This window comes from Podarcis liolepis (genome assembly GCF_965112155.1).
Source record: "Podarcis liolepis genome assembly, chromosome: 5".
Classification (NCBI taxonomy): Eukaryota; Metazoa; Chordata; class Lepidosauria; order Squamata; family Lacertidae; genus Podarcis; species Podarcis liolepis.
The window spans coordinates 65,002,647-65,015,788 of record NC_139556.1 but is presented as its reverse complement, the minus strand read 5'-3'; the positions used below and the strand labels follow the sequence as shown (position 1 = coordinate 65,015,788).

General features: G+C 43.0%; 1 protein-coding gene across 1 annotated transcript in view; it reads left to right on the top strand.

The window, feature by feature from the left end:
- The window catches only part of DGKG (diacylglycerol kinase gamma), a 123,196-nt gene that overhangs the window by 79,221 nt on the left and 30,833 nt on the right, over nucleotides 1–13,142 (top strand). Inside the window, 4 exon segments of the mRNA XM_083506384.1 lie at nucleotides 460–545; nucleotides 2,992–3,081; nucleotides 3,578–3,738; nucleotides 7,943–8,007. Of these exon segments, the coding sequence (XP_083362510.1) occupies nucleotides 460–545; nucleotides 2,992–3,081; nucleotides 3,578–3,738; nucleotides 7,943–8,007 (402 nt within the window).

The window sequence follows — 13,142 nt, the reverse complement described above, 5'->3', positions numbered from 1 at the left end:
AGGGAATACCTGTGGATATTACACCTGAATACAAATTATACAATCCTGCAAAAGTTATTTGTGGCTGAGGCCCATCGCACTGCTGTCAATTGGATGTTGTTGCAGCAACCAGCTGCTAGATCTTGTCCAAAGTTTGCATGGATTTTATAAAACAACAATTCCCCTTCATGCAGATCTTTCTTACAAATGTCATGTATTCCTTTATGGGTGTTCTTCTTGAATGTCTGCTGTGCAGGTTGACTCTTCACTGGTTTTCCTTGTTTTGTTCTGTTGCAAACTTGAGAATGAGCAAGAATTGCATGATTTAGGACTTTGGAGAGCAGCAGGGCTGCTGTGCCTTTTTTCACATTTGTTTTTGTGTGAATTTAAAAAGCAGTTTAGATGTGGTGTTCTTTCCCATCTATGGCAAGCAAGCTATTCTAAAGAGCTTTCCTACCTTTTCCTTCTGCTTTCTCTTAGTTTAAACTTTTTCCGTGATGCTCCAGACTTCCGTATTCTGGCTTGCGGAGGAGATGGGACCGTTGGATGGATCCTGGACTGCATAGGTAAATTGGGATCCAGGGATGCTGCATGGATCAAAGTACATTGGATTCGTTGGATAGCTGATATGCCTGAGGTCACTACTGTGTAAGAGAGAGTGGTGGGGGGTCCTGTAGTAGGTCAGTAGCAGAGCACTTGCTTCCCCAGGCTCAGCCCCTGGCTAGGAAAGGCTATTTGCCTGAAACCCTGGACTTCTGCCAGGTGTGAACTGTGCTGAGCCAGATGTACCAATAGTCCAACTCTGACTCCAATATAAGACAGCTTCCCGTGTTCCTTTGAGGGGCTGAAATTAGAGTTCATCCACTAGCCAGAGTGAGGCAACCACCTCAGCTAGCAGATGCTGGGTGGCAGTGAGGGACAGAGCTTTGTTGCACACAGCCTACTCTGCTGCCCTCTAACCTAGCCTGCTGCTAGAGGACAGCGTCCCATTGCTAGGATTGGTGCAAGAGTCAAGTTCCAGTCCAGTCAGCTGGAGCAGGAGAACATCTTGGCCTCAGGCAGCAAAATGTATTGGGCTGGCCCCATCTACATACACAGACTCAAACATGCTCGCCTCTGTTCCCATACAAGGATTATGAGGGTTTTGGAGTTCTGATGAGGATTCCAGATTGCCCCATGCTTCAGACTACAAAATATCTTGGACCAGTCCTGTCTCCATGCACACATCTCATCCACCAAGAAGACTCAAATGCATGTAAAATGGACTTTTTAAACTTTTTTTTTAAAAACACACACACAAGTATTTGAGTGACCTTGGTGGTTAATTTGTCTTACGTCGATCCTCGTTGTGTTTAGAACTGTATGTCCACACGAACCTCCGCCCCATATAATGTTTATGAACAGAAATGGAGCAGTCTGTAGCGCTGAAGATTCCAGATTGACAGCCTGGCCACAATGATCTTCTCCTCCTTCCTCTGCCAGAAAGAGTAGCCAGCTGCTCTCTCCCCCGCTACCGCCTCCCCAATTTGCATCTCCGTTAATATCGTCATTATTATTCCGCACCTAATATTGAATGAAGTGTTGTGCAAATTGGAACAAAAGATCAAGCCTCTGCAAATGGCTTACAACCTGACAAAGCAATATACACAGGTGATAAGAACTGAGAGGAGAAATGCCCTTGGTATCCACTGATAACAATGGGCCTTACTCCAAAGTGAGTATGCATAAGTTTGCAGGCATATCATTTCTGTCGTCCCCACAACAGAGCGCCCTTTCGCTCCTTCAGTGGAGTTCCCTTCTTCTGGCAGCATCATGCCAAGGATTTCCCTCCCGTGAAAGAAAGATGGATGTTGGCAACGAATGAGAAAGCGGGGGCAGCTGAAAGCATGTCTCTCATGCAGCCTGGAGACAGGGAGAGTTCTGTACTGTTGAAGTGCGCACAAGGAAAAGTTTGTAGCTGGGAAGACTCTGTGGCAAGAAGCCCAAGGAGCTGGGCCTGCAGCAGGAGAGAGCTGAATTTCATATTAATAATAATAATAATAATAATAGTTTATTATTTATACCCCACCCATCTGGCTGAGTTTCTCCAGCCACTATGGGTGGCTCCCAATCGAGTGTTAAAAACAATGCAGCATTAAATATTAAAAACTTCCCTAAACAGGGCTGCCTTCAGATGTCTTTTAAAAATAGGATAGCTGCTTATTTCCTTGATATCTGATGGGATGGCGTTCCACAGGACGGGCGCCACTACCAAGAACACCCTCTGTCTGGTTCCCTGTAACCTCACTTCTTGCAATGAGGGAACCACCAGAAGGCCTTCAGTGCTGGATCTCAGTGTCTGGGCTGAACGATGGGGGTGGAGACACCCCTTCAGGACCAAGGCCATTTAGGGCTTTAAAGGTCAGCACCAACACTTTGAATTGTGCTTGGAAACGTACTGGGAGCCAATGCAGATCTCTCAGGACCATATATTGATTCATATATTGATTGGCATTAACCAGCCACATCTTTGACTGCAGGCTGCATTATAAAGAAGCTTTCCTGCCTCCCTTTTCTGAAAGTTGCACACATAGATAGGGTTGCAGGCTTGGTCTCCTGAAATTCTGAACTGAGGTCCAGGAGCTCAAGGAACTACGGATGGGGGTGGGAAATTAGATTGGTTTGCCTTTTTAGGCAAACTGACTTTATTCACACTTGCTGCACCAATAAGCTAACTGAAATGAGGTTATCCTTTGAAATTCGCACTTCTCCGAATTTTGTGATGCAGTTCCCCAGCCAGATGTGGGCTCAGAAAGGTGCATGTTTGAGAAAGCAACATATAAAACTACAATATATTAGGTCAGATTGCTTTCAAACACCAATACACCATGTATAGCCAGGGGATACAGCTGTGGTTCATTCTGCCCTTGGGAAATCCTGTCCTCATTAGCTCTGCTATGGCAGGTGATGTAGAAAAAGGAAAGTTGACTCCAGCGATCTGTTGGCTTCTAATGTCTGTTTTTCTTTTTGCAGATAAGATAAACATAGCAAAACACCCTCCTGTGGCTATCCTGCCCCTGGGAACAGGCAATGACCTTGCCCGCTGCCTACGATGGGGCGGAGGTAAGTATTTTGAGTCAGCCTAACACTGTAGGGTCATTCATCACGACCTCACACCATGACTTGCCACTGATCCCTCCTGACAGCAGTCCCATGTGCTGTTGAAACCTGTCAGCTGCTTCTAATCCCACTTGTCATTGTCCAGGCTTTGCACCACTGGAGACTGTCCATCACTGACAGCTCTTCAAAGTATACATTAAAAAAGAAACCTTACCACACCCACCATGCAACTTGCAATCTTACCCAACCCACGGCCTTATCTACTAGACAGAGCATGGTTCCCCATTCACCATTGATGTTGCTGGGCCCAAATCATTGCCAGGATTGTTTCTCCTTCTCTGCTTCTGATCACTTGGCCTTCTTTTATGGCTTTGCATCACGCCGAGGCGTCCATTACCAGACTTTCTGTAACACAACTGTTTGCCCCATTAATGCTTGGCCTATTCCACCGCTGACATTCTGTTCCTTACCATATGCCATCCCTTTTTCCACTCTCAAGGTTATGAAGGTGGCAACTTAATGAAGGTCCTGAAGGACATTGAACACAGTGCAGAGGTAATGCTGGACCGATGGCAAATTGATGTCATCCCTATTGACAAAGAGGAGAATGGGGACCCTGTCCCTTACAGTATCATCAACAACTACTTCTCCATAGGAGTGGTAAGAACTGTCTATACAGCTCTCGTTCCCATGATCTCCCTCCCTATTTCCCCTGTAGTATCAGAAGCCCTAGATAACTTTGTGTGTCAGACTGGAGATGGACAATAGGCTTTGGAGGTGATACAATGGCAGCATCATTGTCCATGGTGTACATACTATTCTGTCCCATTGTCACCTAGGGACAAATGGCTTCCACATGTTTTAGAAGTCCCCCACATCCCAAAAAAACCTGCTAACTAAAGCAACAGCAGTGAGATATATGCATACCACAAGCAACACCTTCAGCCAACTCACAGCTATAAGTTGGAGTGCAGTTTTCTTGTCTTATGGGCATGCTGTAAAAAGCTCATATTTGAGACTGAAAATTATGTTTTGTACTTGAGAATGGAGATTGTGGGGACTGTGATGACTCGTAAATCTCAATAAGAATTTATTGCAAACTTGTGATCTAAGAAGACTCACTTCTGCATCAATAATTATTATTATTAGTTAAGACAGTCTTCTTTATGAGAAGAGAAAAAGCAGTTAGTCTTTATCCTGAAGTCTGTGATGCAAGAATATGGGTAGTTGACCTACAGGAGTGTCATGGGACTTAGCCAGTTTGGTCAGCTGATCTTTCAAAGGCTCACATGACCCAATCTTGTGGGTAGTGTGGTCAGGAACAGAGCTGGATACAGGAAGGCTGAATTCCTGTGTGAAAATAGGATTCAGCTACAGGGAACTGTGAATCCTGACTTGTGAATCCTGAAATGTAATTGGGCTCCCATTCTGAGGTTCTTGACTTCAGAGCTGCCTAGGAAGATCAGCTTGTGCAAAACAATGGCTCTTTGTCCTATGCCGATCCTCCCTTTCCCATCACTTACTTGATGGAATGGGAAGCAAAAAATGTGCCTTTTGGAAGCATCAGCTATTTGCAAAGGGAGTCCTGTTTGCAGGTGATGTTTTCAAAAGGCGGCTTTTTCTCCCCTCCTGATCACATGATGGGGGAGAGAAAAGGGTTCCTTGTGGAAGGATCACCTGCACAGCAGAAGTCCCTTGAACCCCACCCATCAGTTGATGTCACAAGTAACATCAGATGATTGACAGTTGGGTGGGATTTTGAGAAAATGGCACCATGGTCAAAATTGGACTCCTTGGTGGGCCAAGATTGGTCTGTGAGCCTGACTAGCTTATTTAACCACTGTTTTTTCCCTGGGATCTTTGTTGTTGCATATAGGAATAAGTTACTGGCTTTTTTTGGTAACTCATTCCCAATTATGCCAAGAAGGAATGCTTCCGGTTTCTTGAGAAATGTGAATTAAAAATAAAATAAAATAGCTTGTTATACACCATTCCCCCAAATTCCTTTGCCCTGTTGCATTTCCATCAAAGGTGAATAAAAGTACCCTCAGCCTCTAGACATTCCCAACAGAGTTTTGAATCTTTTTTGTACATTTTGGCCAGTTTGACCGTTGTCAAATACCATCTGCGTTGCAGTATTTGCACATTTTCTCTTACTTGGTAACATGCCGAGAAGTTCATTGTTTGGTTCCATAATTTTTCCCACTCATCAATTTCAATATTATGCCTGATATCAATGGCCCACTTAACTATTGCTTCCTTTATAAGTTGTCCTCACTAATTGCATTAGCATGAGCATATCTGCACTATTGAATCTGATTTCTTGCTATAACATTAGCAGCCTTTTCCTTTCTGTACCTGATATTTAACTACCTGAATTTCTATTCTGCCCAGTTAAGAATTCTGTATAACATAATGGATTGCATGCTCCTTCCCTGATTGAAGTTGATCTAATAAAAGATATCACTTTACCTGTGTTGTAGGGTTGCTAAGAAGCTCCCCACAACAGCTGACTCGTTTTAGAGTTCTGACATGGTGGGAGAAACAGCTGATTAAAAAAAAAAGCACTGAAGCATTTGTTTAAAAACAGTCTCATGTTATATTGAGGTTCCATTTATAAGTGATTGATTGATTGTCATAAATGTGTTACAGACATGGCCAGTATGTCTTAAAAATGACTATAACTGAAGTGCTGACCTTTTAGATTCCATAGCCCATACTTAATATTGCACTAAATAATTTTAAATTTTCTTAACACTTTGCAGATCTTTAAGGAAAGTTACTTTTGTGTAACTTGTGGCACGATTTCCATAGATCCATTGTGCATTATAATCAACTGCAGGGTGCTAGCAGGTCAATGAAAGTAAATTGGAGGGCTTTGGTGCTATGAAATCTCATTGCTGACAAGGTGCCTTTAAATACTACCACTGACAATGACAAGCCATTTCACCTCTGAGTCCAAGCTGCCACATGCTGCTTCCCATCTTTGCCCCCTTTATTTTTGGGCTGTGAGAAATGTGGGCCAGCAGCTATATCACTAACAGGAAGTTTTGGATTACAAATAGATCAGGCCATAGGCTTGCAAAGTCCCTGAGACTAGTGACACCTCTGCACCCCATCACTGAGATGTGGATGATGAACAGCCTGCTAATCCCTGGATGGAGTAAAGCACATTCCTTGGGCTATCTGAACCCAGAGAGACTGCAAGAGGGGCCCTTGTGTTACTATTTGTGACCTCTGTTTATGTATGTGTGCATTATGTGGCCATTCAAAAACTACTTGAGGTTTATGTCTGCTCAAATACAGCGGACAACCATGATAGATAAGTGGGATAACAAGTTTTCCGCTAACTAAAGAAGGCTTAAGCCAAGTCATTCCATAGAGGCCTGTTTTGATGCATTCTCTGTTGATTTATTATGCTGATCAGGGCTTCTGATGATCTTTTAAAAATGATTATGTTAATATTCTAAGGGTACAAAGGAGATTACAGTGAATAATATGCCTAGACAAAATGGATTCTTGTCCTTTCAAAAGCTGTCGTTCTAAGGGTCTGCTACAATTCTTTGCTCGCATCTTAAAAACTCAAGCTGGGGTTGCCTCCATACAGTCAATATTTTGCAGGGAAGATTCAAGTACATACTGGAAATTTACTTTTGTGCAATTACAGTGGTGCCCCGCAAGACGAATGCCTCGCAAGACGGAAAACTCGCTAGACGAAAGAGTTTTCTGTTTTGGAGGTGCTTCGCAAAACGAATCTCCTATGGGCTTGCTTTGCAAGACGACAATGTCTTGCGAGTTCCTGCTGGTTTTTTTTCCTTTCCCCCCCTTTTTCTAAGCCGCTAAGCCGCTTATCAGCTGATCCAATCAGCAGATAAGCGGCTAAAAGCCGCTAATAGCGCTAATCCGTCAATGGGCTTGCTTCGCAAGACGAAAAAACCGCTAGACGAAGAGAATCACAGAACGGATTATTTTTGTCTTGCGAGGCACCACTGTAAAGTGTATCAAAGCACTCTGTGACCCTGATGCAACAAATCCACTATTTTTCTTTTTTTAAGGGATTCTATGATTCTATTAATTTTGGCAGTTAGGAAAGTGACAGGGAAAATACACGAAAAAGTGTGGGATGAATGAATGAATGATGCATAAACACCACACAAACAAAGTAGAATGATTGCTCATTGTCATATAAGCTCCAAGCAAACAATTCAGAAGAAATTCTCAATAAAGACTAGTCACAAGTCTTGTGCAAGCAAATCAGAATGCATGTCCAATAAACAGGTCCTCTGAAACAGCTCTCCGAAGCTTGGGAAAAGTGGCAAGAGTACACAAGGATTCATAATGTTGAATTAACCAGATGTCCCTTTACCTTTACTTTTTAACTCTGTCACGAATAACTTTAGGAGGTGCTTTGGGAAGCCCTAGAAGCTCAGCATGACCTCTGAGTGCTCTGAAATAGAGAAATGTTGTATTTCCCATAGTGTTCCTGTTTTATAACTTTAAAATACACATGGGGAAAATTAACTTTAAAATCAGTTACAGTGGTACCTTGAGTTACAAACGCCTCAGGTTACATACGCTTCAGGTTACAAACACTGCTAACCTGGAAGAGTTACCTCGAGTTGATGCCTCTAGTTAAGAACAGTTTCAGGTTAAGAACGGACCTCCGGAACAAATTAAGTTCGTAACTAGAGGTACCACTGTATAAGGTCTGTTGGCCACAAAAACTGAAAGCACAATTTATGGGTGAAAAGTACTCATTGTGCAGTTTCGTGGGACGCCTCAATCAGAACTCTGATGAGACTGTCTTCAGTATCTGGAAGGCCTCATTGACTAATTGCCCCCCTCCCCCAATCTCTCTTTATAGGATGCATCCATTGCACACAGATTCCACATGATGAGGGAAAAACATCCGGAAAAGTTTAATAGCAGGTAAATATCTTCTTTCCCCTTCTCCACTGTCATTGCAGTGCTGAAGAAGGTGGTGTTCAGTAACTTTATGATGGAAGAATGCCATTTGTTTACATTGGATGATCTTCAACTATGGTTTACTTAGGAGTAGGCCCTCTGAAATTAATGGATCTAACTTAGTGGGTCTATTCTGAGTAAGCCTAAGGTGGTGTTCAGCTATTGTGTATTGCTTGGAATTTTCCTGAGCTGGAGAGAGGATGGATGGTACTTCTGCTCTGTGTTTGTATGAGTTGGTGTTATGGTGTAATGGGATGCAACACATCTTGGTAGGAAGCCACCACCTGGCTCTGGGTTCTGTTCACCTGCTGGGTGGCTAAAGAACCTGGCACACCGGCCAAACATTTCCCCAGGAATATCTGTATGACAGTATCTGACCCCTGTAAGCCTAGGGTAGCCATCCTACTTAGGGACACCTCCATGATTTTAACAGCTGAATGGGAGGAAGGAATCAACAGGTGATGCTTTGCCCAGCATGGAAATAGCAATTTCTGTGGGGTGCAGCTGTTAAAGGCAACCCACACATAAGCTGAAGTTTGCCCACATTGTTCTCTCACCAATTTCTGCAACAGGCAAAGATGAAGTGCAGCCAGTAAAGGCTTCCACATATGCATAAAGCAAGGGATACTGATGGTTCCTTTATGTTGCTTCACACCTTGTAGGAGGCATGGCTTTTCCTGTGCTTCTCATTTGGTACTTAAATATGGGAGGCCAACATGTACTCATTATATATATTTGTTTTTTAATATATATATATACACATATACATGCATGTCACAGTACAATGAAACCATGAACAAACCTTTTACCAGTACAAAACCACATGTTGATTAATATTTGGTAGGGTAGCTGGGTGTCCTGAGGTGGGATCCAGCCCATGAGCCACCAGTTGGCCTTCACTGGTGTCGAGTATGATGGCTAAGGGATGGTCCTCATAGAAGCAGAGTTGGAAGGGATCCTGAGGATCATCCAGTCCCCTGCAGCAGATAAATCTTTCCTCTTTTTTTGTTCGTATCAGCCCATAAGTAAGCCAGATATCAGTCAAAAGGTATTTTAGCAAGGCAAAGGTAAATAATCTACTTCACTCATCTCTGTAAAAGAAACATGTATTAGCATTTCTGTCTCTCCACTCCCTCAGGAACAGAGCCACTCACTGAGAAGGAATGTCCAAATAATGGCCATCTAGGACAATGCAAATATTATTTGAGGATTCATATATAAATCTGTATTACCTGGCCACCTCTGTTTGAGCCCTTCTCTTTATCTTTAACTCAACTGTAACTTGGTGGTTTGCTTTTTGTTTTGTTTTTTACCTGAAACTGTAACTGAAGAAACTCATTTCCCTCTGTACAGCAGTTACCGTAATTACGTCAGCCTCATGGCATGCAGTCCTGAGGCAATGCGGCCTATACCATTGTAGGATTTGCAACTATTACTATTTGCAGGTCTTTATACTTTAATTTCAGCATAGAAAGCTGCTAGAGCTTGGCTGTAAACCCAGTGCTATTCATTCACACTTCATAATTACATAGAAATTCCAGGGCCAGCAGGAACAGGCTATCAAGGCAAGGCACAACATCAGGTTAGAACTAGCTCACATTTCACTTGCAGTTCATAAAAAAATGGTCCTGGCTTGCAGTTCACAAAACTGGGAGACTTGTCACTAATGGCCTGTGCAGGAGACATTCAGAGAATTACTCCTTGCATTCTTGTGTTCATAAATTCCTTAGAACTTTAACACACCTCCAACCACACTCCAAGCTTTCTTCTAAAGTGAAAATCTCTCTTATCCTCTAAAATGTACCCCAGGGATAAAATCGCTAATATGGAATAAGAAACCTAAGAATGATGTAATGCTTTAATGTGTCCCCTTTTCTTCTAACAGTTCACACAACTGCTCTGCCCCCCTTCACTGATGTTTAGCTCAACTGTCTATGTTCAGATGGTAGCCAGGTTGAATCATTTGGTACCTGCACAAACATCAGGTTGGTGCATGTGCTCAGAAACCTTCCTGATGAGCTGAGCAATGCCATGATGTGCTTGCCACAACTTACACGGTGCTGTCCAAACTAGAGAAAGAAGCAGCTGCCTATATGTGGAGTGATTGCATGAACGCACACTTAGATGATGAAGAATAAATAGGGAAATTGTAAAGCTATCTCACGCATAATAACATAAATAATGTCAAGTCCGTTACATTTCTGGTCTGTGTACATCTCATATAGTTCCTTGTGGGTTAAGGTTGAAACCCATAGCATGCATTAATTCAGTCACAGGGTTTTCCAAGTGAACCTATGAACAAAGTAATATGGGGAAAGTTGATGGATATGAGAAACAGTTGAAGGATCTGGGCTTCAGGTGCTATCAGACAGGCCATCACACAGTCAAAGACTTGGGCCACATTTACACCATACATTTAAAGCACTGTGATACTACTTTAAACAACCATGGCTTCCCCCCCAAAAAATGCTAGAAGCTGTAGTTTGTTAAGGGTGCTGAGAGTTGTTAGAAGACCTCACAGAACTACAGTTCCCAGAGTGGTTTAACAATCAGACCTCCTTCACAGAATACTTACCTTTCAGCCACTGCTATTTTTCTAGAAAAAGAGGTGCCAAAGCTCACCATGAACTTTCCCCTTGTTCTCTGAGAATGGCAATGGCGCCCACCTGAAAGGTGCTGGAGCTGAGCTCTGGCTAAAAAAAAGCTTTCAACTCTCCTCCTTTCCCTCCACTGCAGTCTATAACTGGAAGTTCTGCTTTCTGCAGAAATCCATATTCAACAACCTTTTAAAAATGATTTAATATAGACAACATTATTTCTTCTGAGTGTTAGTTTTCCTTTAAGATGGTTATTTTTTTTTCATTACTGCACACATCCCTGCCAATAGCATGGCTGTGTCATTAGACTCCTTGCAGATGGGTCCATTTCCCATTAATACTAATGGCAAAATGTTACATTTTTGCTTTGGCATGTTTGGCATATGCACACTGCTTCTAGGAAACTTAAGAACAGGTACCAGAATCATAGCCTGAAATGCCAGCTAAGTGCTTATGCACCTGAGTGTTTCTTGGCCCATGCTGTTACTTCTCTCTCTTTCTACCCTCCCATCCAAAAATACTTGGTCTTCATCCAGTTTCCTGATCCTCTTGTGAAGCCATCCTCCATGGAGAGCAACCCAATCAACATCTCTACTTGCCATTTAGTTTGCTATGCCTTCCCACCTCTTATTAGTGGTTTATTTTGGTTAACCATGGATTTCCTCTCCAGGACCTGTGGACATGCATTTCTAACCAACTGTCTACACAGCTTTGGCCCAGCAGCGATCTGGGAACTTACAGAGCAGCTCTGAGGAAGGATGGGGCATTAGGTATAAAAACAGACTGAGGGTATCTCATAGTTTTCAAACAGTGTTCCTGGAAATCCTGGGGTTCTTTGCAGGTTTTTCAAAAATTCCTCACAGAGGAAACGTAGCTCATCTGTTGAACATATACTTTGCTTGTAGAAGGTCCCAGGTAATAGCTTTGAGAAAGGGACCCCCTGCCCAATTGGAGTAAGGAAAACTGGACTAAATGGACCACCTGGTGGATGATCTGGCTCAGTATAAGGCAGATTTATCTATCCTCCATGTGTGGATAGACTTCCTTAAAAGTTTGCTTGTCCACTGCAACTAATCTGTTCCTGCAATCTTCAGCTAAGTGTGTATGGATGCATTCTCAGTTCATGAGAGAAAACAGGAGGCTCAAGAGTCCCAGTCAATGCTCTCCATCATGTTCTGACTCAATATTCTAGAGCCTTTTAAGAGTCTCAGTGTTTGTGTGTTAAGGGTGTGTGATTGTGCACACATCTGGCCCTGACTGGTTTGGGGTCTGATCACCCCATCCACTGCCTAGAATGCAACTCCCCACAGCTATCCACAGAGGTAATACAGCCACCAGGCCAAAAAAGATTTTTCACCCCTGCCCTAGGCCATGCCCCAGAACCTTCTGTAATGCATGTGGAAAGTTTCACTAGTAGTCTACTTCATCCAGAGTCCTGCGTCTGACAGAAGCAAGCTTTGGACATTGAAGAGAAAATGCATAAAGGAAGGTCTGCTTGACTTTCAAACGCTTGTGGCGAGATGTGTGTGAATACCCTGACACTTGCCGAACCCATCTTGTGCACCGCTTCCAAATGAAATTGTGAGCAGACCTAGTAGTTACTCCAATCTTGACAAAATACAGTGGTGCCTCGCAAGACGAAAAGAATCCGTTCTGTGATTCTCTTCGTCTAGTGGTTTTTTCGTCTTGCGAAGCAAGCCCATTGACGGATTAGCGGATTAGCGCTATTAGCGGCTTTTAGCGGCTTATCGGCTTATCGGATCAGCTGATAAGCGGCTTAGGGGCTTAGAAAAGGGGGGGAGGGGAAAAACCCGCAGGAACTCGCAAGACATTTTCATCTTGCGAAGCAAGCCCATAGGAGATTCGTTTTGCGAAGCACCTCCAAAACGGAAAACTCTTTCGTCTAGCGAGTTTTCCGTCTTGCGAGGCATTCATCTTGCGGGGCACCACTGTATTTAGGCTAAGCCTTCTTTAAGTTTGAAAGCAGACAATGGGAGAGGGTGGTTCCTCCAGAGCCAACACAGTTTGAAAGAGGAATTGCTGCAGGTTTTGTTGACTCGTCCATTTTTGCCTCTGGTTAACAGGTTTTGACATTTTTGTATTTATTTTTTTTAAAAAACAAAACCTGCAAATCCTCACCAGACGTGGCAGTGGAAGAATAGAAATGGCTGTGTACATGGCTAAGGTTAATGGGAGTTGTAGTCCAAGCCGTATGGAAGATGCCAGGTTAGGGCAGGCTGGTAATGTACAGAAGCCTTTATAAACCCCTTTCAAGTCAGACAATAGTTTTCTGGATGTTTTCTCCAGCCTAAAATAGCACAAAACGCCTGTTTGTGCTACACAAACGCATTCTGACAATTGTTCCATTTACTTTCTCACATGAATTCAAACCCAAGCCTTCTCTCTTCAAGAAAGCTCCAAGTAGACAACTCTTTTCTAAACTGCTTAGAGGTTTTACTACAATCCAACAGTATATAAATTTGGTTAAATTAAATAAAAAAT